Here is a 27,242-nt window from a genome sequence, read left to right as displayed (position 1 = left end):
AGAAAACAGTAGCAACACATTGCAATCACACCTTACAATGAGTGTCAGACTAGTGCTTGAAGGGCACAACAGGGAATTGCAGTGGTAGGGGCTCAAGGTTAAGACACCAGAGGGGCTGTAACCAGCTAGCACAGAGGTACTTGGCCATCCACGAGAGAGGACACAGAAAACAGGGGCCCTTTATAATGGAGGGGACAAGAGTACTGTATGTAAGGACCACCTATTTTGATAGGCAGCATTCATCCATGATCCTGCTCCATCAATTTACTGACTCCTAGAGAATGGGTTGGGGCTCTCAGGCAATGGTGCCCACTGGGGATTTCCCCTGAACACCCGTAGTCCAGTCCAACCCTCTTGAAAACAATCAGGAGTATTCAGAAGTGTCTCTCTCTCTCTCTCTGGACAGGGCTGTAAGTCTCTCAATTCATATTAAAGATTAAAAAAGTACGACATAGGATTCAATTATTTAACTGGGAATGAGTGAAATATTCTTCCCTTTTATTTTATTAATTGAATTATATTCCTAAAGACCTACAGAACATTAGTCTGTTACCACCATGTCCTCTAATCAACAACGTTAAGTAACATAAATAGTATATCATAGATTATATCAGGTTGAAACCTTTGCTTCCAGAACATCTATATGCCACAAGAAAACATTTTTAGTAATGTGTCAAATACATACCGAAGTTGTGGACACTTAGCAAATGCTTTTGATAGAACTCTCCGAGCCTTTGGTCCTATTGTGTAGGCTTGAAAAGAAACAATATGCTGTATTGTACTTCTCTCCAAGCAGTAGGCTAAAGCTCGGTAACCAATGTTCTCCTGGTTCCCTTTATTAAGACCTTTAATTCCCACATTAAGAATGTGAGACATCATTCTCCCCACAAAGACCTCGTCCTGTGTCTCGTAAAGGCAGTTTAGTATCTCATTATGGCAATCTGAAGACTTTCTTTTGAGCCATTCCTCTAAGACAGGTTTTTCCCTGAAGGAAATGGGACAACCAATGGTTCTCCGAGTCTCCTGAATTTGTTTATCGCTTGAAAGACCAAATAAGAAACGTATAGTTAATTTTACATGTGGCTGCTCTTCTACCGCCTCCAGTAAGTCTTTCACCTTACTCATTTTTAAGTCAGTGTAAGGTTCTTTTACAGAAATATCATCCAGGACATAGTAAAGAGCAGCAAAGAACTCCTGCACACTCAGATGGATGAAGCTGTAGCAGGTGCGGGTGTTGATGTCCCTGTGGAAGATGTTCTCATTCAAAAACAGAGACTCCACCTCTGACACAGAGAGTCCATGTCTTACAAGATCTGATTCTTCAAATAGAATTCTCTGGTCCCAAATTCCTTCATTGGCCAAAGCACACAGCTTATGTACACATGTGCTTATAGACTGGCCAGGGTCCGTTCCATGATACTTTTTTAAACTATTTAAGTACAACAGGTAAATGGATGTGGCTGTCTTGGAATCAATCACATATAATCCCTCTTTTAGTAGTGGATTTACTACAGAACATACAATCCAGCAAGTTATTGGGACAGCACACATGGTGAACAGAGTATCATTGTCCTTAACTGTACTGAAAGCCAGGTATGCTTGTTCTTTGGTTTCAAAGAAATTATTGAAATATTCTTCACGGTCTTTCCCTGCAAACCCCAAAATTTCCACATACAGAAGACATTCAGCAAGGTCCACCAACTTCATCAGTGAGAATGGTCTTGTGGTGATGATTAGTGAGCTGTCACTGAGCAATGTTTTCTTAATCAAACTTTTTAGAAGACTTTCTTTTGAGACCTCCTGAAATGGGTCATCACAAACCTTTATGTCATTCATTGAAGACCATTTTAATTCATCCAAACCATCAATAATGAAAAGTATTTCTTCTGAGGTAAGGAAAATTGATTGCAATAAATCAGATGAACATGTCCTTCCAAAATAGCTGGATATATATCCATCCAGGCTTATATTACCAGTGATGTTGTTGACTTCTCTACAGCTAATGTAAAACACAAAATTAAATCTGCCTTTATACAGTTCCCCGGAGGCCCAGTCCAGCATGATCTTCTGGGAGGTCATAGTCTTTCCTATTCCAGCAGGTCCCTGTAGCACCACAGTTTTGGGAATAATTCCATTATCATCAGGATCAAACAGAGCCTGTATAGTGGTTGGGGAATATTTATCTGATGATCTGTCCTGCATAATCTGTAGATGCCTCTGGCCTGAAGCTGTTATTTCATGTTGTCTCTCCTTTTCATCTCGATGTTTCTTGATCAGTAGAAGACTGGTGTATTCTTTCTTCAGATTCAGAGTTTTCCCTAGTCTTTTATCATGATGTTTAATAACATGGTATTTCCTTCTCATCTGATCCATATATCTTACTCTGCAGCCTGTACAGGATTTAAAAGAATATATTAATACAATAGTAAATACCTTAACATGCAGAACCTACTTTAAATTACATGTCTTCAGAGACAATGAGTCTTTGTTTGGCAAGTATGTCAAAACACAGCTTGTAATTTAGACCAAGAAATGGTCTCAATGTACAGACAAAACTAATAATTTATTTTATTCTTTGTTTAATTTTGAGCTGTGCCGTTTCTGCATTTAAATCTGAAGTGAAAATACTGAGACTGAAACACACCAGTTTGTACCTTATATGGCCATGACATAGAGCGTGGTCTTGGCTGTTATGAACCTTCCATCTCTAGTGATTACTGGAAGGAGCCATTTCCTTTATGATAAGAGTCTAGCACTTATACAGGTATTTCACTGCAATGGACATTATATAGAACATGGCCAAGCCCAATGGTAGGATCCTGTGGCAGTGTGCTATGGGAAGTCAGTATGAGCCATGATGTTACTGGCTGCAGTCGGGGTATTAGAAGAATGCAGGACTATGGTCCAGGGGTCACCTATATTGAGATGGACTTTTTTTTAACAATTTAATAGTCAGCTCCATCTATTTAAAATAATGTGAGAAAAACATTATAATCACCAATTATTCCTTTTCCTTGAAATATTGCATGGCAGTATAATGCAACAGACATCTTACTTTGAAGAGTCTAGTGTATATACTTTGTCTTTTTGTTCTGAAGCATACAGTACTTGCCTACATTTAAATTCTCTCCAGAGGAAGCCCATAGAGGAGATATTGTTTGCCACTGTGAGGAGCAGGACCAGGCTGAACATCACTAAGCTCCTCCCCAAAAATGCTGTGATTCATGGGTCTTTGGGGAGGAGGAGGAGCTGTATGATGTGAATTTGCATTATTTAGCTCTGCTCCTCCATATGGTACAACAATTCCCTGTATGATCTCCTCATCCTGCTTGCTTCACTAGGAAGCAGGTGAGATGCAAGCGATCTACCTGATAAATCAGGAGTCTCCCGCAGCTTGTGGGAGAGTAGCAAAGTACTGTATGAACTGAAGCAACCACAATTATGCTTGGTTCCTGAGTATGGCCCGGAGATGGTTGTGCTCAAAGCTCAAAAGGGAATTTTAGAAGAAGTAAGAATTTTCTAGCTGTTGTTTTGTCTTCTTAGCCTATGGCTTCTTGCATCTTTATATAAATTAGACTCCATGAGGTAAATCTAATAGCCTGTGACTTGCAGGCATCGGCGAGATCTTACTGTAAAGTGGCGATCAATTACAAGGCAAATCCAACATTATTATTATGTGTTGTATATGATTGCCAATTTAAAAGTACAGATGCATATGGACCCCTGTGTTTTGGTTTTGGATTCCTTTAATATTGATAAAAATAGCTAAAACCATCTAATGTTTGGACATGTTTTTGCCTCTACAGTATTTTTAACATGAATAACATGATATGATATACGACCCCAAAGTGACTCAGTTGTCTTGAAACGCCAAAGTGCGTTGTGTTTGGATCTCGATAAAACTGAACTGCTCATCTCTATTTAACACATCAGGCAGACTGGTCAGGAACACACCAATGCCTGAAAGTCGCAGGCTGTTACATTTCCCTCATGGAGTTTCATTTAGATACACTTGACTTTCATGTGGTTCCTGATGAAGTACTGTATGAGGGTTTGTAAAAGAACTCTCCATATTTCTGTCCATGGTGTGCCTAAGAGGAACCATCTCCCAGAGTAGTTATAGTTCTGGCAGACATGTTAGCTATGACTGCATCTACCTTAGGGACAAATCTGCATTTCTGCCCCATCATCACACAATGGAAACAAAGACGTATGCAGTACCAGCTGTATCCATTCATTCAGTTCCAATGGGCCAGGGAATGGTTAGTCAGTATATCAACTTAGTGCTCCTAAGATGGCTGACTTTCCCTCTGCAAATATGTAACACGTATTAAGGGGCAGATGTACTAAGCCTAAGCCAGGAGCTGATTGGCTGATATTTTATCTCTCTCCACTTTATTTCTCTCCACCAAAGCTTACTAAATAGATCTCTATATATTTTTTTAAATGGGGGAGGGGGGGGGGGGGGTAAAAATGAAATACGCTTGTGGCAAGAATATTTCACTAACCTTCAAGTGTCAAATTGGTAGTCATCTCCTGTGGTTTAACTGTAAAGATAAGAGCAGAAAGGAATACTCATTACATACTGTATGTAACATATTCCCCAGTGTAAGTAATAATGATACTGTAAGTCCCTGAGGAGATAATAGGTCTAAAGAGAGGGACTAGGCAACAGGTGATTGTTATATACAACACAGGGGTGATTCATAATATCCTCATTAGAACTACAATATAAATGCTCCTTACAAAGTGATGACAATACTAACTTACAGGTGTGTCCGACAACACATGAGCGCCGTGTGACTCTTTAGTGCCAGACATCTTTTCGTACAACTATTTTAGGTTAAAATGTGTTTTATTTGCAAGTCAATGCAAACAGGGTGCACAAGCAGCCAATGCTGATTAACGTGATATGCAGCATGCCTATAGTCTGTGTGTGACCATGGCTGTATCTGCAGATGAAATGCTACGCTACAGTGATTTCTGCATGATGCAGGTACAGCCACAGTCTTGTGCAGAATATAGGCATGCTGTATATCATGTTAATCAGCATAAGCTGCTTGTGCGTCCTATTTGCATTTATTTGCGAGTAAGATGCATTTTAATGGAAAAGTCAAACGAAAAGATGCTCGACACTATCAAGTCACTAAACCGCATGGCATGACTAGAAGGGCTAGAGTTAGGCGGACACATCTGTACCAATTATGTAAATGTTCACTCACTGTTTATGCAGATATTATTAGCACTTATAGTGGTGCTTGAAAGTTTGTGAACCCTTCAAAATTTTCTATATTTCTGTTGAAATTTGGCATAAAACTACCTCAGATTTTCACACACACAAGTACTAAAAGTAGATAGAAACCAAATCAAACACATGAGACTAAAAAATTAGACGTGCTCATTTTTTTATTGAGGAAAATGATCCAATATCATATATCTGTCAGTATCAAAACTATGTGAACCTTGTGCAGCAATAACTGCATCTAAACTTTTCCAGTAATTGTTAAACAGTCCTGAACATTAGCATGGAGGAATTTTACCTCATTCCTCTGTACAAAACAGCTTCAACTCTGTTATGTTGGTGGGTTTCTTCCCATGAACTGCTCACTTCAGGTCCTTCCACAACATTTCAATTGGATTAAGGTAGGTATGAGTGGTTTCGGTTCTCTGAGAACCAAATCCTACCGAACTTCACGTCCCGAGCCCGGATCCGAGTCCAGTCCTGGAGAGTGCAGTGAGAGGATGCGTCTCTCTCCTCAGTGTCTGTTTTTGCGGGAAAGTGGTGTGGCAACCTGCTCTGTTTTATTTGTGTCATTCCAGTGCTGTCTTGTGCTGCATCAGTCCAGTGGTGGTGTCTTGTGCTGCATCAGTCCAGTCACAGTGGTGGTGTCCTCTGCTGCCATATCTCCAGTGCTGCTCTATAAGTCCAGTCCAGTGCAGTGGTGCTGTGTTGTCCTGCATCAGTCCAGTGGTGGTGTCTCGTGCTGCATCAGTCCAGTCACAGTGGTGGTGTCCTCTGCTGCCATATGTCCAGTGCTGCTGTATAAGTCCAGTCCAGTGCAGTGGTGCTGTGTTGTGCTGCATCAGTCCAGTGGTGGTGTCCTGTGCTGCATCAGTCCAGTCACAGTGGTGGTGTCCTCTGCTGCCATATCTCCAATGCTGCTCTATAAGTCCAGTCCAGTGCAGTGGTGCTGTGTTGTGCTGCATCAGTCCAGTGGTGGTGTCTTGTGCTGCATCAGTCCAGTCACAGTGGTGGTGTCCTCTACTGCCATATGTCCAGTGCTGCTGTATAAGTCCAGTCCAGTGCAGTGGTGCTGTGTTGTCCTGCATCAGTCCAGTGGTGGTGTCCCTGTGCTGCCATAAGTCCAGTGATACTGCCGAATAAGTCCAGTGGTACTGCCGTATAAGTCCAGTGGTACTGCCATATAAGTCCAGTGATACTGCCATATAAGTCCAGTGATACTGCCATATAAAGTCTAGTGGTACTGCCGTATAAGTCCAGTGCAGTGGTACTGCCATATAAGTCCAGTGTTGCTGCAGTATAAGTCCAGTGGTACTGCCATATAAGTCCAGTGATTCTGCCGTATAATTCCAGTGGGACTGCCGTATAAGTCCAGTGGAACTGCCGTATAAGTGCAGTGGTACTGCCGTGTAAGTCCAGTGGTACTGCCATATATGTCCATTGGTACTGCCGTCTAAGTCCAGTGATACTGCCATCTAAGTCCAGTGGTACTGCTGTATAAGTCCAGTGGTACTGCCGTATAAGTGGTACTGCCGTCTAAGTCCAGTGATACTGCCATCTAAGTCCAGTGGTACTGCCGTATAAGTCCAGTGGTACTGCTGTATAAGTCCATTGGTACTGACATATAGGTCCAGTGGTAGTGGCGTATAAGTCCAGTCCAGTGGTGAAGCCATATAAGTTCAGGGGTACTACCATATCAGTCCAGTGGTGCTGTCCTGTGCGGTTTATTATTTAGTCCAAATAAAGGGGTTATTAATATTTAATCCAAATAATTTTTACAGGGTTTGCCATGTGTGTGTGGTTTAGGGGTACACTCTCCTGTGCCACCAATATTGTGCTTGTATTACATCTGGGCAAGTTCCAGCACGTCCCATGTTTTGCACATACAATTAATTTGGTGGTGCAACATTTTTTGAGAAATGACAGGGGCGTGCAATAGATGCTGTCGGTGGCCCAAAAAGTTGCGGGCCACTTTCGACATTCAGCCACTGTGTGCCACTCCTAGATGGGCCAGGTGTTTGTGCCGCACACTTGTGTCGCTTAGCTTAGCCATCCAGCAACCTTGGTGCACCTCTTTTTTTCTTTGCATCATGTGCTGTTTGGGGACAAGTTTTTTTTAAGTGCCATCCTGTCTGACACTGCAGTGCCACTCTTAGATGGGCCAGGTGTTTGTGCCTCACACTTGCGTCTCTTAGCTTAGTCATACAGCTACCTCATTGCACCTCTTTTACTCCTTTGCATGACGTGCTGTTTAGGGCCTAGTTTTTGAAAAGTGCCATTCTGTCAGACACTGCAGTGCCACTCCTAGATGGGCCAGGTGTTTGTGCCGCACACTTGTGTCACTTAGCTTAATCATCCAGCAACCTTGGTGCAACTTTTAGGCCTAAAAACAATATTGTGAGGTGTGAGGTGTTCAGAATAGACTGAAAATAAAAGTTATTGAGGTTAATAATACCATAGGATCAAATTTACCCCCAAATTCTGTGATTTTAGCTGGTTTTATGTTTTTAAAAAAAATCAAACAGATCCAAAACCAAAACACGACCGGGGAATTAGAACCAAAACACAAAACATGAAAAGTGCCCACCGCACATCTCTAGATTAAGGTCAGGACTTTGATTTGACCTTTCCAAAATTGTACATTTATTGTTCTTTAACCCTTGTTTGGTAGAATGACTTGGGTTGTTGTCTTGCAGCATGGATCGTGTTCTCTTGAGATGCAGCTTATGGACAGATGTCCTGACATTTTCCTTCAGAATATACTCATATAATTCAGAATTCATTGTCACATCAATGATGACAAGTCCTCCTTTGCCTGATGCAGCAAAACAAGGCCAAACCGTGATACCACCACTACCACCACCACCACCACCGTGTTTGACAGACAGTGTGAGGTTTTTATGCTGGAATGTAGTGTTCTCCTTTCTTCAAATCTAACACTTCTCATTGTAACCAAAAAGCTCGATTTTGTACTCATCTGTCCACTAAAAATTGTTCCAATACCCTTCTGGCTTGTCCAGGTCATCTTTAGCAAACTGCAGGAGGGCACCAATGCTCTTTTTGGAAAGCAGCGACTTTCTCCTTGAAGTCCTGCCATGCACACCATTTTTGTTCAGTGTCCTTCTGATGGTGGGCTCATAAACATTAACATTAGCTAATGTGCGAAAGGTCTTCAGTTGCTTAGAGGTTACCTTGGGCTTCTTTGTGACCCAGTGAACAATTAGACACCTTGCTTTTGGCAAGGTCTTTGTTGGTCGACCACTCTTTGGGAGGGGATGCGGTTAGCATACTAATAGTCAGGATAGTATAGACACCGGGATCCTGGCGGGGGGCACCAGACGGCCGCTGGTATACATGGGACTATGTAGGCACTGCTGTTATGTAGTGTTAGGACTGCTGATAGTGGAGAAGACTTCACGCTGCTCAGCAGCTAACCATGTATTTGCAAATGCATGTAACCAATATCTCTGAAATTCAATTATCAGAAAAGTTCAAGTGTTGGTACAGGTAATAGTCGGAGTGCTGGGGGGATATCAGGGGGAAAAAGCAACCCTCTCTCTGTCTTGTTAACTTGGTATAAGCAGAAGTGTACAGTGACTGTCCTGTGTGTGATGTGTCCTCCTGCAGTCAGTATAAGCAGAAGTGTACAGTGACTGTCCTGTGTGTGATGTGTCCTCCTGCAGTCAGTATAAGAGGAAGTGTACAGTGACTGTCCTGTGTGTGATGTGTCCTCCTGCAGTCAGTATAAGAGGAAGTGCTCAGTGACTGTCCTGTGTGTGATGTCTCCTCCTGCAGTCAGTATAAGAGGAAGTGCACAGTGACTGTCCTGTGTGTGATGTGTCCTCCTGCAGTCAGTATAAGAGGAAGCGCACAGTGACTGTCCTGTGTGTGATGTGTCCTCCTGCAGTCAGTATAAGAGGAAGTGCACAGTGACTGTCCTGTGTGTGATGTGTCCTCCTGCAGTCAGTATAAGAGGAAGCGCACAGTGACTGTCCTGTGTGTGATGTGTCCTCCTGCAGTCAGTATAAGAGGAAGTGCACAGTGACTGTCCTGTGTGTAATGTGTCCTCCTGCAGTCAGTATAAGAGGAAATGCACAGTGACTGTCCTGTGTGTGATGTGTCCTCCTGCAGTCAGTATAAGAGGAAGTGCACAGTGACTGTCCTGTGTGTGATGTCTCCTCCTGCAGTCAGTATAAGAGGAAGTGCACAGTGACTGTCCTCTGTGTGATGTGACCTCCTGCAGTCAGTATAAGAGGAAGTACACAGTGACTGTCCTGTGTGTGATGTGTCCTCCTGCAGTCAGTATAAGAGGAAGTGCACAGTGACTGTCCTGTGTGTAATGTGTCCTCCTGCAGTCAGTATAAGAGGAAATGCACAGTGACTGTCCTGTGTGTGATGTGTCCTCCTGCAGTCAGTATAAGAGGAAGTGCACAGTGACTGTCCTGTGTGTGATGTCTCCTCCTGCAGTCAGTATAAGAGGAAGTGCACAGTGACTGTCCTCTGTGTGATGTGACCTCCTGCAGTCAGTATAAGAGGAAGTACACAGTGACTGTCCTGTGTGTGATGTGTCCTCCTGCAGTCAGTATAAGAGGAAGTGCACAGTGACTGTCCTGTGTGTGATGTGTCCTCCTGCAGTCAGTATAAGAGGAAGTGCACAGTGACTGTCCTGTGTGTGATGTGTCCTCCTGCAGTCAGTATAAGAGGAAGTGCACAGTGACTGTCCTGTGTGTGATGTGTCCTCCTGCAGTCAGTATAAGAGGAAGTGCACAGTGACTGTCCTGTGTGTGATGTGTCCTCCTGCAGTCAGTATAAGAGGAAGTGCACAGTGACTGTCCTGTGTGTAATGTGTCCTCCTGCAGTCAGTATAAGAGGAAATGCACAGTGACTGTCCTGTGTGTGATGTGTCCTCCTGCAGTCAGTATAAGAGGAAGTGCACAGTGACTGTCCTGTGTGTGATGTCTCCTCCTGCAGTCAGTATAAGAGGAAGTGCACAGTGACTGTCCTGTGTGTGATGTGTCCTCCTGCAGTCAGTATAAGAGGAAGTGCACAGTGACTGTCCTCTGTGTGATGTGACCTCCTGCAGTCAGTATAAGAGGAAGTACACAGTGACTGTTCTGTGTGTGATGTGTCCTCCTGCAGTCAGTATAAGAGGTAGTGCACAGTGACTGTCCTGTGTGTGATGTGTCCTCCTGCAGTCAGTATAAGAGGAAGTGCACAGTGACTGTCCTGTGTGTGATGTGTCCTCCTGCAGTCAGTATTAGTGGAAGTGCACAGTGACTGTCCTGTGTGTGATGTGTCCACCTGCAGTCAGTATAAGAGGACGTGCACTGTGACTGTCCTGTGTGTAATGTATACTCCTGCAGTCAGTATAAGAGGAAGTGCACAGTGACTGTCCTGTGTGTGATGTGTCCTCCTGCAGTCAGTATAAGAGGAAGTGCACAGTGACTGTCCTGTGTGTGATGTGTCCTCCTGCAGTCAGTATAAGAGGAAGTGCACTGTGACTGTCCTGTGTGTTATGTGTCCTCCTGCAGTCAGTATAAGAGGAAGTGCACAGTGTCTGTCCTGTGTGATGTGTCCTCCTGCAGTCAGTATAAGAGGAAGTGCACAGTGTCTGTCCTGTGTGATGTGTCCTCCTGCAGTCAGTATAAGAGGAAGTGCACAGTGACTGTCCTGTGTGTGATGTGTCCTCCTGCAGTCAGTATAAGAGGAAGTGCACAGTGACTGTCCTGTGTGTGATGTGTCCTCCTGCAGTCAGTATAAGAGGAAGTGCACAGTGACTGTCCTGTGTGTGATGTGTCCTCCTGCAGTCAGTATAAGAGGAAGTGCACAGTGACTGTCCTGTGTGTGATGTGTCCTCCTGCAGTCAGTATAAGAGGAAGTGCACAGTGACTGTACTGTGTGTGATGTGTCCTCCTGCAGTCAGTATAAGAGGAAGTGCACAGTGACTGTCCTGTGTGTGACGTGTCCTCCTGCAGTCAGTATAAGAGGAAGTGCACAGTGACTGTCCTGTGTGTGATGTGTCCTCCTGCAGTCAGTATAAGAGGAAGTGCACAGTGACTGTCCTGTGTGTGATGTGTCCTCCTGCAGTCAGTATAAGAGGAAGTGCACAGGGATTGTCCTGTGTGTGATGTGTCCTCCTGCAGTCAGTATAAGAGGAAGTGCACAGTGACTGTCCTGTGTGTGATGTGTCCTCCTGCAGTCAGTATAAGGGGAAGCGCACAGTGACTGTCCTGTGTGTGATGTGTCCTCCTGCAGTCAGTATAAGAGGAAGTGCACAGGGATTGTCCTGTGTGTGATGTGTCCTCCTGCAGTCAGTATAAGAGGAAGTGCACAGTGACTGTCCTGTGTGTGATGTGTCCTCCTGTAGTCAGTATAAGAGGAAGTGCACAGTGACTGTCCTGTGTGATGTTTCCTCCTGCAGTCAGTATAAGGGGGAGCGCACAGTGATTGTCCTGTGTGTGATGTGTCCTCCTGCAGTCAGTGTAAGAGGAAGTGCACAGTGACTGTCCTGTGTGTGATGTGTCCTCCTGCAGTCAGTGTAAGAGGAAGTGCACAGTGACTGTCCTGTGTGTGATGTGTCCTCTTGCAGTCAGTATAAGAGGAAGTGCACAGTGACTGTCCTGTGTGTAATGTGTCCTCCTGCAGTCAGTATAAGAGGAAGTGCACAGTGACTGTCCTGTGTGTAATGTGTCCTCCTGCAGTCAGTATAAGAGGAAGTGCACATTGACTGTCCTGTGTATGATGTTTCCTCCTGCAGTCAGTATAAGGGGAAGTGCACAGTGACTGTCCTGTGTGATGTGTCCTCCTGCAGTAAGTATAAGAGGAAGCGCACAGTGACTGTCCTATGTGTGATGTGTCCTCCTGCAGTCAGTATAAGAGGAAGTGCACAGTGACTGTCCTGTGTGTGATGTGTCCTCCTGCAGTCAGTATAAGAGGAAGTGCACAGTGACTGTCCTGTGTGTGATGTGTCCTCCTGCAGTCAGTATAAGAGGAAGTGCACAGTGACTGTCCTGTGTGTGATGTGTCCTCCTGCAGTCAGTATAAGAGGAAGTGCACAGTGACTGTCCTGTGTGTGATGTGTCCTCCTGCAGTCAGTATAAGAGGAAGTGCACAGTGACTGTCCTGTGTGTGATGTGTCCTCCTGCAGTCAGTATAAGAGGAAGTGCACAGTGACTGTCCTGTGTGTGATGTGTCCTCCTGCAGTCAGTATAAGAGGTAGTGCACAGTGACTGTCCTGTGTAAGATATGTGTCCTCCTGCAGTCAGTATAAGAGTAAGTGCATAGTGACTGTCCTGTGTGTGATGTGTCCTCCTGCAGTCAGTATAAGAGGAAGTGCACAGTGACTGTCCTGTGTGTGTGATGTGTCCTCCTGCAGTCAGTATAAGAGGAAGTGCACAGTGACTGTTCTGTGTGTGTGTGTGTGTGTGTGTGTGTGATGTGTCCTCCTGCAGTCAGTATAAGAGGAAGTGCACAGTGACTGTCCTGTGTGTGATGTGACCTCCTGCAGTCAGTATAAGAGGAAGTGCACAGTGACTGTCCTGTGTGTGCTGTGTCCTCCTGCAGTCAGTATAAGAGGACGTGCACAGTGACTGTCCTGTGTGTGATGTGTCCTCCTGTAGTCAGTATAAGAGGAAGTGCACAGTGACTGTCCTGTGTGATGTTTCCTCCTGCAGTCAGTATAAAGGGGAGCGCACAGTGATTGTCCTGTGTGTGATATGTCCTCCTGCAGTCAGTGTAAGAGGAAGTGCACAGTGACTGTCCTGTGTGTGATGTGTCCTCCTGCAGTCAGTGTAAGAGGAAGTGCACAGTGACTGTCCTGTGTGTGATGTGTCCTCTTGCAGTCAGTATAAGAGGAAGTGCACAGTGACTGTCCTGTGTGTGATGTGTCCTCCTGCAGTCAGTATAAGAGGAAGTGCACAGTGACTGTCCTGTGTGTGATGTGTCCTCCTGCAGTCAGTATAAGAGGAAGTGCACAGTGACTGTCCTGTGTGTGATGTGTCCTCCTGCAGTCAGTATAAGAGGAAGTGCACAGTGACTGTCCTGTGTGTGATGTGTCCTCCTGCAGTCAGTATAAGGGGAAGTGCACAGTGACTGTCCTGTGTGTGATGTGTCCTCCTGCAGTCAGTATAAGGGGAAGTGCACAGTGACTGTCCTGTGTGTGATGTGTCCTCCTGCAGTCAGTATAAGAGGAAGTGCACAGTGACTGTCCTGTGTGTGATGTGTCCTCCTGCAGTCAGTATAAGAGGAAGTGCACAGTGACTGTCCTGTGTGTGATGTGTCCTCCTGCTGTCAGTATAAGAGGAAGTGCACAGTGACTGTCCTGTGTGTGATGTGTCCTCCTGTTATCAGTATAAGAGGAAGTGCACAGTGATTGTCCTCTGTGTGATGTGTTCTCCTGCAGTCAGTATGAAGAAGTGCACAGTGACTGTCCTGTGTGTGATGTGTCCTCCTGCAGTCAGTATAAGGGGAAGTGCACAGTGACTGTCCTGTGTGTGATGTGTCCTCCTGCAGTCAGTATAAGAGGAAGTGCACAGTGACTGTCCTGTGTATGATGTCTCCTCCTGCAGTCAGTATAAGAGGAAGTGCACAGTGACTGTCCTGTGTGTGATGTGTTCTCCTGCATGCAGTATAAGAGGAAGTGCACAGTGACTGTCCTGTGTATGTGTTCTCCTGCAGTCAGTGGGGCAGATGAATTAACCTGGAGAAGGCATAAGGAAGTGATAAACCAGTGATATGTGCCAAGTTATAAAGGCACCAGCCAATCAGATCCTAACTGTTAATTTACATATTGGAGCTGATTGGCTGGTGCCTTTATCACCTTGCACATATCACTGGTTTATCACTTCCTTATGCCTTCTCCACGTTAATACATCTGCCCCAGTATTAGAGGAAGTGCACAGTGATTGTCCTGTGTGTGATGTGTCCTCCTCCAGTCAGTATAAGAGGAAGTGCACAGTGACTGTCCTGTGTGTGATGTGTCCTCCTGCAGTCAGTATAAGAGGAAGTGCACAGTGACTGTCCTGTGTGTGATGTGTCCTCCTGCAGTCAGTATAAGAGGAAGTGCACAGTGACTGTCCTGTGTGTGATGTGTCCTCCTGCAGTCAGTATAAGAGGAAGTGCACAGTGACTGTCCTGTGTGTGATATGTCCTCCTGCAGTCAGTATAAGAGGAAGTGCACAGTGACTGTCCTGTGTGTGATGTGTCCTCCTGCAGTCAGTATAAGAGGAAGCGCACAGTGATTGTCCTGTGTGTGATGTGTCCTCCTGCAGTCAGTATAAGAGGAAGTGCACAGTGATTGTCCTGTGTGTGATGTGTCCTCCTGCAGTCAGTATAAGAGGAAGTGCACGGGGACTGTCCTGTGTGTGATGTGTCCTCCTGCAGTCAGTATAAGAGGAAGTGCATAGTGACTGTCCTGTGTGTGATGTGTCCTCCTGCAGTCAGTATAAGAGGAAGTGCACAGTGATTGTCCTGTGTGTGATGTGTCCTCCTGCAGTCAGTATAAGAGGAAGTGCACAGTGACTGTCCTGTGTGTGATGTGTCCTCCTGCAGTCAGTATAAGAGGAAGCGCACAGTGATTGTCCTGTGTGTGATGTGTCCTCCTGCAGTCAGTATAAGAGGAAGTGCACAGTGATTGTCCTGTGTGTGATGTGTCCTCCTGCAGTCAGTATAAGAGGAAGTGCACGGGGACTGTCCTGTGTGTGATGTGTCCTCCTGCAGTCAGTATAAGAGGAAGTGCATAGTGACTGTCCTGTGTGTGATGTGTCCTCCTACAGTCAGTATAAGAGGAAGCGCACAGTGATTGTCCTGTGTGTGATGTGTCCTCCTGCAGTCAGTATAAGAGGAAGTGCACGTGACTGTCCTGTGTGTGATGTGACCTCCTGCAGTCAGTATAAGAGGAAGTGCACAGTGACTGTCCTGTGTGTGATGTGTCCTCCTACAGTCAGTATAAGAGGAAGCGCACAGTGATTGTCCTGTGTGTGATGTGTCCTCCTGCAGTCAGTATAAGAGGAAGTGCACAGTGACTGTCCTGTGTGTGTGATGTGTCCTCCTGCAGTCAGTATAAGAGGAAGCGCACAGTGATTGTCCTGTGTGTGATGTGTCCTCCTGCAGTCAGTATAAGAGGAAGTGCATAGTGACTGTCCTGTGTGTGATGTGTCCTCCTGCAGTCAGTATAAGAGGAAGTGCACAGTGATTGTCCTGTGTGTGATGTGTCCTCCTGCAGTCAGTATAAGAGGAAGTGCACAGTGACTGTCCTGTGTGTGATGTGTCCTCCTGCAGTCAGTATAAGAGGAAGTGCACGGTGACTGTCCTGTGTGTGTGATGTGTCCTCCTGCAGTCAGTATAAGTGGAAGCGCACAGTGATTGTCCTGTGTGTGATGTGTCCCCCTGCAGTCAGTATAAGAGGAAGTGCACAATGACTGTCCTGTGTGTGATGTGTCCTCCTGCAGTCAGTATAAGAGGAAGTGCACAGTGACTGTCCTGTGTGTGATGTGTCCTCCTGTAGTCAGTATAAGAGGAAGTGCACAGTGACTGTCCTGTGTGTGATGTGTCCTCCTGCAGTCAGTATAAGAGGAAGTGCACAGTGACTGTCCTGTGTGTGATGTGTCCTCCTACAGTCAGTATAAGAGGAAGCGTACAGTGATTGTCCTGTGTGTGTGATGTGTCCTCCTGCAGTCAGTATAAGAGGAAGCGCACAGTGATTGTCCTGTGTGTGATGTGTCCTCCTGCAGTCAGTATAAGAGGAAGTGCACAGTGACTGTCCTGTGTGTGTGATGTGTCCTCCTGCAGTCAGTATAAGAGGAAGCGCACAGTGATTGTCCTGTGTGTGATGTGTCCCCCTGCAGTCAGTATAAGAGAAAGTGCACGGTGACTGTCCTGTGTGTGATGTGTCCTCCTGCAGTCAGTATAAGAGGAAGTGCACAGTGACTGTCCTGTGTGTGATGTGTCCTCCTGCAGTCAGTATAAGAGGAAGTGCACAGTGACTGTCCTGTGTATGATGTGTCCTCCTGCAGTCAGTATAAGAGGAAGTGCACAGTGACTGTCCTGTGTGATGTGTCCTCCTGCAGTCAGTATAAGAGGAAGTGCACAGTGACTGTCCTGTGAGTGATGTGTCCTCTGCAGTCAGTATAAGAGGAAGTGCACAGTGACTGTCCTGTGTGTGATGTGTCCTCCTGCAGTCAGTATAAGAGGAAGTGCACAGTGACTGTCCTGTGTGTGATGTGTCCTCCTGTAGTCAGTATAAGAGGAAGTGCACGGTGACTGTCCTGTGTGTGATGTGTCCTCCTGCAGTCAGTATAAGAGGAAGTGCACAGTGACTGTCCTGTGTGTGATGTGTCCTCCTGCAGTCAGTATAAGAGGAAGTGCACAGTGACTGTCCTGTGTGTGATGTGTCCTCCTGCAGTCAGTATAAGAGGAAGTGCACGGTGACTGTCCTGTGTGTGATGTGTCCTCCTGCAATCAGTATAAGAGGAAGTGCACAGTGACTGTCCTGTGTGTGATGTGTCCTCCTGCAGTCAGTATAAGAGGAAGTGCACAGTGACTGTCCTGTGTGTGATGTGTCCTCCTGTAGTCAGTATAAGAGGAAGTGCACAGTGACTGTCCTGTGTGTGATGTGTCCTCCTGTAGTCAGTATAAGAGGAAGTGCACAGTGACTGTCCTGTGTGTGTGATGTGTTCTCCTACCGTCAGTATAAGAGGAAGTGCACAGTGACTGTCCTGTGTGTGATGTGTCCTCCTGTAGTCAGTATAAGAGGAAGTGCACAGTGACTGTCCTGTGTGTGATGTGTTCTCCTACCGTCAGTATAAGAGGAAGTGCACAGTGACTGTCCTGTGTGTAATGTGTCCTCCTGCAGTCAATATAATTGGAAGTGCACAATGATTTTCCTGACTGAAGTAATCAATGTGACATTTAGAGGCACTTGCAAGTACTGCCTAAACACTGCCAATACTATTGGGCTTCCAACTCCCTCCATTTTGCTTCACAGTCATAAAGACTGAGTGTGCTCCCCACTGATAAGTGCATGATTCCATGAGATGATTTACTCCTATGTACAGAAAGTATTCACAGCGCTTCACTTTTTCCACATTTTGTCATGTTACAGCCGTATTTCCAAATGGAATAAATAAATTTTTCCCTCAAAATTCTACACACAATACCCCATAATGACAACATGAAAAAAGATTTTTGAGATTTTTGCAAATTTATTAATAATAAAAAACTAAGAAATCACATGTACATAAGTATTCACAGCCTTTGCTCAATACTTTGTTGATGCACCTTTGGCAGCAATTACAGCCTCGTCTTTCTGAATATGATGCAAACCAATCTTTGGGCAGTTTCGCCTATTCCTCTTTGCAGCACCTCTTAAGCTCCATCATGTTGGATGGAAAGTGTTGGTGCACAGCCATTTTCAGCTCTCTCCAGAGATGTTCAATCGGATTCAAGTATAGGCTCTGGCTGGGCCACTCAAGGACATTCAAAGAATTGTCCTTAAGCCACTACTTTGATATCTTGGCTGTGTGTTTATGGTTGTTGTCCTGCTGAAAGATGAACCGTCACCCCAGTCTGAGGTCAAGAGCACTCTGGAGCAGGTTTTCATCCAGGATGTCTCTGTACATTGCTGCATTCATCTTTTCCTCTATCCTGACTAGTCTCCCAGTTCCTGCAGCTGAAAAACATCTCCACAGCATGATGCTGCCACTACTATGCTTCACTGTAGGGATGGTATTGGCCTGGTGATGAGCAGTGACTGGTTTCCTCCAAACATGATGCCTGGCATTCATGCCAAAGACTTCAATCTTTGTCTCATCAGACCGGAGAATTTTGTTTCTCATGGTCTAAGAGTCCTTCAGGTGCATTTTGGCAAACTCCAGGTGGGCTGCCACGTGCTTTATACTAAGGAGTGGCTTCTGTCTGGCCACTCTAACATACAGGCTTGATTGATGGATTGCTGCAGAGATGGTTGTCCTCTCTTCACAGAGGAATGCTGTAGCTCTGACAGAGTGACCATTGGGTTCTTGGTCACCTCCCTGACTAGGGTCCTTCTCCCCCGATTGCTCAGTTTAGACAGCCGTCCAGCTCTAGGAAGAGTCCTGGTGGTTCCGAACGTCTTCCATTTGCAGATAATTTAGGCGACTGTGATCATTGGGACCTTTAAACCAGCAGATATTTTTGTGTACCCTTCCCCTGATTTATGCCTCGAGACAATCCTGTCTCGGAGGTCTACAGACTATTACTTTGACTTCATGTTTGGTTTGTGCTTAGACATGCACTGTCAAGTGTGGGACCTTATATAGACAGGTGTCATGTCCAATCAACTGAATTTACCACAAGTGAACTCCAATTAAGCTGTAGGAACATCTCAAGGATGAGCAGTGGAAACAGGATGCACCTGAGCTCAATTTTGAGCTTTATGGCAAATGCTGTGAATAGTTATGTACATGTGATTTCTTAGTTTTTTATTTTTAATAAATTTGCAGAAATAACTAAAACATTTTTTAGATTTGTCATTATGGGGTATTGTATGTAGAACTTTGAGGGAAAAAAATGAATTTATTGCATTTTGGAATAAGGCTGTTACATAACAAAATGTGGAAAAAGTGAAGCTCTGTGAATACTTTCCGGACGCACTGTATATAAACACAAGTACTGTAGGTCACATGAGAGAACTCCCAATTATCTCTGCACCTTACTGGAACTTACCATGTTGGGTCACATGGTGTTGGAGAGACTCTGCAGGACCCATAAGATTTATCAGCCTGAGGACCTGTATGGTCACGTCCAGAGCTGCTTCCTTTCCATAACTTTTTATGAGCACATTTTTTGTGGTAACATAATCAGCCATTTCCAGATGCCCACATGGGATGGAGCCTCGACCTCCATCAGAGAAATCAGACAACTTGTCCTTAAATCTTTTGAAGTCATCATGTGTCAGATCTGCCAAAGCCTCATACAGAATGTCTCCAGGTGTCCTGCTCCCCTCACACTGAGCCCCTGGGGAGAACAGAATAACATCCTATAATTTTTATATAGAGACACACCTATACTACTGAGACAATATCACCACCTTTTGATTCATTTTATGTATTAGTTTTCCAAAAACCTTACAACTCTAGCTGCCTTATTTTCTTGACTTTCTTCTGTGTATTTCAGCCATGTCTTTATATCATTTGTAGTTATGATTATTTTGTGGTGCACTAAATAAGACACTCCACAAACAGTGTAGCCACCACATCAGGGATGTCTCTGATCTTAGTGAAATCATACATCTGTACCTGCTAATATAAATACAGGACTGAAAAGCACTGAAGAAAACCGAAAAGCAAGCCACTAAATGAGAGACAAATCCCTTTAATAATAAACCAAATAAGTGTAATCAGGAATGAGTAAGGTTCAAAACATTTTGGTGTAAGCCATTGTATATATGGAAACTATATATTACTATGTATCAGTAATAGTTACAGTAACACTTGGTCAGAGTATAAAATATCACATACTGCAGGTTAGGTAATCTGTGGCTCTCCAGTTGTAGTGCAGCAGGGGGCATGCTGGGACTTATAACATTAGTTACACAACATTGGGGATGTCAAAGATTGTAAGCGACACAAACTGTATATACACTGGTAGACAAATTATTCTATATAGTACATATGGCAGAAAGTTTGCTGGGTTTAATGGACAGATGTTACAGTCATCTTTGTATGAAGAACTAGGAAGATACAGTAGCAGATTTACCATAAGGTAACCAAAGTGGCTGCTTAGGGCCCGGATTGTCTCAGGGGGTGGAACAATAAGGTAGTATAAAGGGCATTTCCAGTGGACCGCTAGCTCCAATGAAATTGCCCAAGAGCTTGGCTGACTGAATACTCCTGGCAGCCTGTCATTGACTAGACAGCTTTTGGGTGCCGGCTCCAGTGCAGGCCTGTGGGCCTAATTCAGACCTGATCACTATTGTGTGATTTCACATGAAAGGTGATTATCGAACGCATGCGTATGGATCACAACGCGTAGATGCAAAGCCAAACTGTGAAGGAATTGTGCAAAAATTTGGATCGCTAGGCATACGCAGGCTGATTGACAGGAAGCTGGCGTTTGAGGGTGATAACTGGCCGTTTTCTGTGAGTGTCAGGAAGAATGCAGGTGTTCCCAAGTGTTTTCAGGGCGGGTGTGTGACGTCAGCTCCGGCCCCAATCATCCTGTTTGTATCACATTGGAGGAGTAAGTCCTGGACTACGCACACACTGCACAGACTGGAAAAATCACTCGATATTGAGTGATTTGCGAACTGATTTGCAGATGTCTGCTGTCTGGAGAAGTTTTCTTCTTCTCGCACGGTGTATGCCTGTATTCACACACTTGCACGGGGCGTGTTTTCACTCTCTCTGGGTGGTGGGTATCTGATCGCAGAACTCTGCAAAAACGCAGATGAGTGATCAGGTCTGAATTAGGCCTTGTGTCTCCAGCCCTGCAGTATTGTACGCATACCTCCCAACTGTCCCGATTTTCGCAGGACAGTCCCGTTTTTTGTAGAGATGTGCACTTGAAATTTTTCGGGTTTTGTGTTTTGGTTTTGGGTTCGGTTCCGCGGCCGTGTTTTGGGTTCGACCGCGTTTTGGCAAAACCTCACCGAATTTTTTTTGTCGGATTCGGGTGTGTTTTGGATTCGGGTGTTTTTTTCAAAAAACACTAAAAAACAGCTTAAATCATAGAATTTGGGGGTCATTTTGATCCCAAAGTATTATTAACCTCAAAAAACATAATTTCCACTCATTTTCAGCCTATTCTGAATACCTCACACCTCACAATATTATTTTTAGTCCTAAAATTTGCACCGAGGTCGCTGGATGACTAAGCTAAGCGACCCTAGTGGCCGACACAAACACCTGGCCCATCTAGGAGTGGCACTGCAGAGTCACGCAGGATGGCCCTTCCAAAAAACACTCCCCAAACAGCACAAGACGCAAAGAAAAAAAGAGGCGCAATGAGGTAGCAGTGTGAGTAAGCTAAGCGACCCTAGTGGCCGACACAAACACCTGGCCCATCTAGGAGTGGCACTGCAGTGTCACGCAGGATGGCCCTTCCAAAAAACACTCCCCAAACAGCACATGACGCAAAGAAAAAAAGAGGCGCAATGAGGTAGCTGTGTGAGTAAGCTAAGCGACCCTAGTGGCCGACACAAACACCTGGCCCATCTAGGAGTGGCACTGCAGTGTCACGCAGGATGGCCCTTCCAAAAAACACTCCCCAAACAGCACATGACGCAAAGAAAAAAAGAGGCGCAATGAGGTAGCTGTGTGAGTAAGCTAAGCGACCCTAGTGGCCGACACAAACACCTGGCCCATCTAGGAGTGGCACTGCAGTGTCACGCAGGATGGCCCTTCCAAAAAATACTCCCCAAACAGCACATGACGCAAAGAAAAAAAGAGGCGCAATGAGGTAGCTGTGTGAGTAAGCTAAGCGACCCTAGTGGCCGACACAAACACCTGGCCCATCTAGGAGTGGCACTGCAGTGTCACGCAGGATGGCCCTTCCAAAAAACACTCCCCAAACAGCACATGACGCAAAGAAAAAAAGAGGCGCAATGAGGTAGCTGTGTGAGTAAGCTAAGCGACCCTAGTGGCCGACACAAACACCTGGCCCATCTAGGAGTGGCACTGCAGTGTCACGCAGGATGGCCCTTCCAAAAAATACTCCCCAAACAGCACATGACGCAAAGAAAAATTAAAGAAAAAAGAGGTGCAAGATGGAATTGTCCTTGGGCCCTCCCACCCACCCTTATGTTGTATAAACAGGACATGCACACTTTAACCAACCCATCATTTCAGTGACAAGGTCTGCCACACGACTGTGACTGAAATGACGGGTTGGTTTGGACCCCCATCAAAGAAGAAGCAATTAATCTCTCCTTGCACAAACTGGCTCTACAGAGGCAAGATGTCCACCTCATCATCATCCTCCGATATATCACCGTGTACATCCCCCTCCTCACAGATTATCAATTCGTCCCCACTGGAATCCACCATCTCAGCTCCCTGTGTACTTTGTGGAGGCAATTGCTGCTGGTGAATGTCTCCACGGAGGAATTGATTATAATTCATTTTAATGAACATCATCTTCTCCACATTTTCTGGAAGTAACCTCGTACGCCGATTGCTGACAAGGTGAGCGGCGGCACTAAACACTCTTTCGGAGTACACACTTGTGGGAGGGCAACTTAGGTAGAATAAAGCCAGTTTGTGCAAGGGCCTCCAAATTGCCTCTTTTTCCTGCCAGTATATGTACGGACTGTCTGACGTGCCTACTTGGATGTGGTCACTCATATAATCCTCCACCATTCTTTCAATGGGGAGAGAATCATATGCAGTGGCAGTAGACGACATGTCCGTAATCGTTGGCAGGTCCTTCAGTCCGGACCAGATGTCAGCATCAGCAGTCGCTCCAGACTGCCCTGCATCACCGCCAGCGGGTGGGCTCGGAATTCTGAGCCTTTTCCTCGCACCCCCAGTTGCGGGAGAATGTGAAGGAGGAGATGTTGACAGGTCGCGTTCCGCTTGACTTGACAATTTTCTCACCAGCAGGTCTTTGAACCCCAGCAGACTTGTGTCTGCCGGAAAGAGAGATCCAAGGTAGGTTTTAAATCTAGGATCGAGCACGGTGGCCAAAATGTAGTGATCTGATTTCAACAGATTGACCACCCGTGAATCCTGGTTAAGCGAATTAAGGGCTCCATCCACAAGTCCCACATGCCTAGCGGAATCGCTCCGTGTTAGCTCCTCCTTCAATGTCTCCAGCTTCTTCTGCAAAAGCCTGATGAGGGGAATGACCTGACTCAGGCTGGCAGTGTCTGAACTGACTTCACGTGTGGAAAGTTCAAAGGGCAGCAGAACCTTGCACAACGTTGAAATCATTCTCCACTGCGCTTGAGACAGGTGCATTCCACCTCCTATATCGTGCTCAATTGTATAGGCTTGAATGGCCTTTTGCTGCTCCTCCAACCTCTGAAGCATATATAGGGTTGAATTCCACCTCGTTACCACTTCTTGCTTCAGATGATGGCAGGGCAGGTTCAGGCGTTTTTGGTGTTGCTCCAGTCTTCTGTACGTGGTGCCTGTACGCCGAAAGTGTCCCGCAATTCTTCTGGCCACCGACAGCATCTCTTGCACGCCCCTGTCGTTTTTTAAAAAATTCTGCACCACCAAATTCAAGGTATGTGCAAAACATGGGACGTGCTGGAATTTGCCCATATTTAATGCACACACAATATTGCTGGCATTGTCCGATGCCACAAATCCACAGGAGAGTCCAATTGGGGTAAGCCATTCCGCGATGATCTTCCTCAGTTGCCGTAAGAGGTTTTCAGCTGTGTGCGTATTCTGGAAAGCGGTAATACAAAGCGTAGCCTGCCTAGGAAAGAGTTGGCGTTTGCGAGATGCTGCTACTGGTGCCGCCGCTGCTGTTCTTGTGGCAGGAGTCCATACATCTACCCAGTGGGCTGTCACAGTCATATAGTCCTGACCCTGCCCTGCTCCACTTGTCCACATGTCCGTGGTTAAGTGGACATTGGGTACAACTGCATTTTTTAGGACACTGGTGAGTCTTTTTCTGACGTCCGTGTACATTCTCGGTATCGCCTGCCTAGAGAAGTGGAACCTAGATGGTATTTGGTAACGGGGGCACACTACCTCAAGAAATTGTCTAGTTCCCTGTGAACTAACGGCGGATACCGGACGCACGTCTAACACCAACATAGTTGTCAAGGCCTCAGTTATCCGCTTTGCAACAGGATGACTGCTGTGATATTTCATCTTCCTCGCAAATGACTGTTGGACAGTCAATTGCTTGGTGGAAGTAGTAAAAGTGGTCTTACGACTTCCCCTCTGGGATGACCATCGACTCCCAGCAGCAACAACAGCAGCGCCAGCAGCAGTAGGCATTACACGCAAGGATGCATCGGAGGAATCCCAGGCAGGAGAGGACTCGTCAGAATTGCCAGTGACATGGCCTGCAGGACTATTGGCATTCCTGGGGAAGGAGGAAATTGACACTGAGGGAGTTGGTGGGGTGGTTTGCGTGAGCTTGGTTACAAGAGGAAGGGATTTACTGGTCAGTGGACTGCTTCCGCTGTCGCCCAAAGTTTTTGAACTTGTCACTGACTTATTATGAATGCGCTGCAGGTGACGTATAAGGGAGGATGTTCCGAGGTGGTTAACGTCTTTACCCCTACTTATTACAGCTTGACAAAGGCAACATACGGCTTGACAAATGTTGTCCGCATTTCTGTTGAAATACTTCCACACCGAAGAGCTGATTTTTTTGGTATTTTCACCAGGCATGTCAACGGCCATATTCCTCCCACTGAAAACAGGTGTCTCCCCGGGTGCCTGACTTAAACAAACCACCTCACCATCAGAATCCTCCTTGTCAATTTCCTCCCCAGCGCCAGCAACACCCATATCCTCCTCATCCTGGTGTACTTCAACACTGACATCTTCAATCTGACTATCAGGAACTGGACTGCGGGTGCTCCTTCCAGCACTTGCAGGGGGCGTGCAAATGGTGGAAGGCACATGCTCTTCAAGTCCAGTGTTGGGAAGGTCAGGCATCGCAAACGACACAATTGGACTCTCCTTGTGGATTTGGGATTTCGAAGAACGCACAGTTCTTTGCGGTGCTTTTGCCAGCTTGAGTCTTTTCATTTTTCTAGCGAGAGGCTGAGTGCTTCCATCCTCATGTGAAGCTGAACCACTAGCCATGAACATAGGCCAGGGCCTCAGCCGTTCCTTGCCACTCCGTGTGGTAATGTCAGGAATCTGCATTTTCCATCGCATCACTGCTGTGGAACTACAGGTTCCAGCAGTTCAGTTCTGTTCCAGTTCTAGTTTTCAGTCCTCTGCAGCCTGGAGTACTTCAGCTAACTCACAGCTGATCTGGACACCTAATCCAGCTAGTATCTCTGCCTGCAGTTTGTGTCCAATCACTGCTGGGCAGGAGGTATAACTTCCAGTTTGTGGCTCTCTCACATCGCCTTGGACAACACGTCACATCCTGTGAACAGTCGGCTCCTGTTTGCAATCCTCTGTCTACAGAGATATCCTTGTGTATTGGACCTGTGGAACAACAGGTCCCAGCTGTTCCAGTTCCGTTCCAGTTCCCAGCTGTTCCAGTTCCGTTCCAGTTCCCTGCTGTTCCTGTGGAACTACAAGTTCCAGCAACCCCTCCAGCTCTCCTGCGACATTCAGTGTGCAAGTTCCTGTGGAACTACAAGTTCCAGCAACCACTCCAGCTCTCCTGCTACATTCAGTGTGCAAGTTCCTGTGTTCCAGTCTCCAGATCCCCTGCGTTCCTGGTTACCTTCCTGGATCCTCCGTGTTCCTGGTTACCTGCTTGTTACTCTGTGTTCCTGGTTACCTACCTGTTCCTCCGTGTTCCTGGTTACCTGCTTGTTACTCCGTATTCCTGGTTATCCTACTACAGCTCCGTGGAACTACAAGCATCAGCAACTCCTGCATTCATTTACAGGCTTCACACCAATCTCCAACACAGGGTGCTTCAGCCTCAGCTGTAGAGACTCCATCTCCAGGTGCAGCTCATCACCTCACCTGTGAATCAGCTTGCAAGCTGCCTGTGCTTTCCTAATAGCACTGTGAACCCTGCATCAAGTCTTCTGCATCTGCTACCAGGTTTGCTACCAATATCATCACCTCTGCTGGCTCCACGTTTTAATCATCTCTGGTTCCCATACCAGCATATTGCCATAGACTCTCACTGTTTTGCCATAGACTCTCACTGTTTTGCCATAGACTCTCAGCTTCCACGCTGCACCATACCCATTGCATTTATTATTGTTTATTTCTCCAAGTATTCCTGCTGCAATATTGTTTTACTTTTCATTCAATAAAACAACATATGCGCAGAAATCCAATCCATTCTCCTCACTTCTTCCATCCTACCTCCACTGACCCACTAGCGCCCCCTCCGGGGACACAAACCAAACCGAACCTGACATGTAAATGGCATATTGGCAAGCTTCTCCTCCGACAATTTTATTTTAGATTTTTGAGTCCTTTTTTTACTGATATTTGGTGTTTTGGATTTTACATGCTCTGTACTATGACATTGGGCATCGGCCTTGGCAGACGGCGTTGCTGGCATTTCATCGTCTCGGCCATGACTAGTGGCAGCAGCTTCAGCACGAGGTGGAAGTCGATCTTGATCTTTCCCTAATTTTGGAACCTCAACATTTTTGTTCTCCATATTTTAATAGGCACAACTAAAAGGCACCTCAGGTAAACAATGGAGATGGATGGATACTAGTATACTTATGGATGGACGAGCGACTGCCGACACAGAGGTAGCTACAGCCGTGGACTACCGTACTGTGTCTGCTGCTAATATAGACTGGATGATAATGAGATAAAATTAAAATATATATATATATCACACTAGTACTGCAGCCGGACAGGTATATATTATGTAATGACGGACCTGCTGGACACTGTCTGTCAGCACTGCAGACTCCTAAAGTAAGCTACTAGTATCAAGAAGATAGAAAATAAAAATAAACCACGGGTAGGTGGTATACAATTATGGATGGACGAGCGACTGCCGACACAGAGGTAGCTATAGCCGTGGACTACCGTACTGTGTCTGCTGCTAATATAGACTGGATGATAATGAGATAAAATTAAAATATATATATATATCACACTAGTACTGCAGCCGGACAGGTATATATTATGTAATGACGGACCTGCTGGACACTGTCTGTCAGCACTGCAGACTCCTAAAGTAAGCTACTAGTATCAAGAAGATAGAAAATAAAAATAAACCACGGGTAGGTGGTATACAATTATGGATGGACGAGCGACTGCCGACACAGAGGTAGCTACAGCCGTGGACTACCGTACTGTGTCTGCTGCTAATATAGACTGGATGATAATGAGATAAAATTAAAATATATATATATATCACACTAGTACTGCAGCCGGACAGGTATATATTA

The 27,242-nt window shown here is 45.7% G+C and overlaps 1 protein-coding gene across 2 annotated transcripts in view; it reads right to left on the bottom strand.

The window, feature by feature from the left end:
* Positions 1-27,242, bottom strand: part of LOC135054721 (NACHT, LRR and PYD domains-containing protein 12-like) — a 411,740-nt gene that overhangs the window by 332,008 nt on the left and 52,490 nt on the right. For both annotated transcript variants that reach the window (XM_063958010.1, XM_063958009.1), the window contains 3 exons: positions 18,944-19,234; positions 4,509-4,547; positions 686-2,390 (listed from right to left, as the gene is read on the bottom strand). In XM_063958010.1, coding sequence (XP_063814080.1) covers positions 686-2,390; positions 4,509-4,547; positions 18,944-19,234 — 2,035 coding nt within the window. The remainder of the gene's footprint in view (positions 1-685; positions 2,391-4,508; positions 4,548-18,943; positions 19,235-27,242) is intronic.

This window comes from Pseudophryne corroboree, chromosome 3, assembly GCF_028390025.1.
Source record: "Pseudophryne corroboree isolate aPseCor3 chromosome 3, aPseCor3.hap2, whole genome shotgun sequence".
NCBI classification, from domain to species: Eukaryota; Metazoa; Chordata; class Amphibia; order Anura; family Myobatrachidae; genus Pseudophryne; species Pseudophryne corroboree.
The sequence above is the reverse complement of the archived record's forward strand: the minus strand, read 5'-3'. Positions and strand labels throughout refer to the sequence as shown.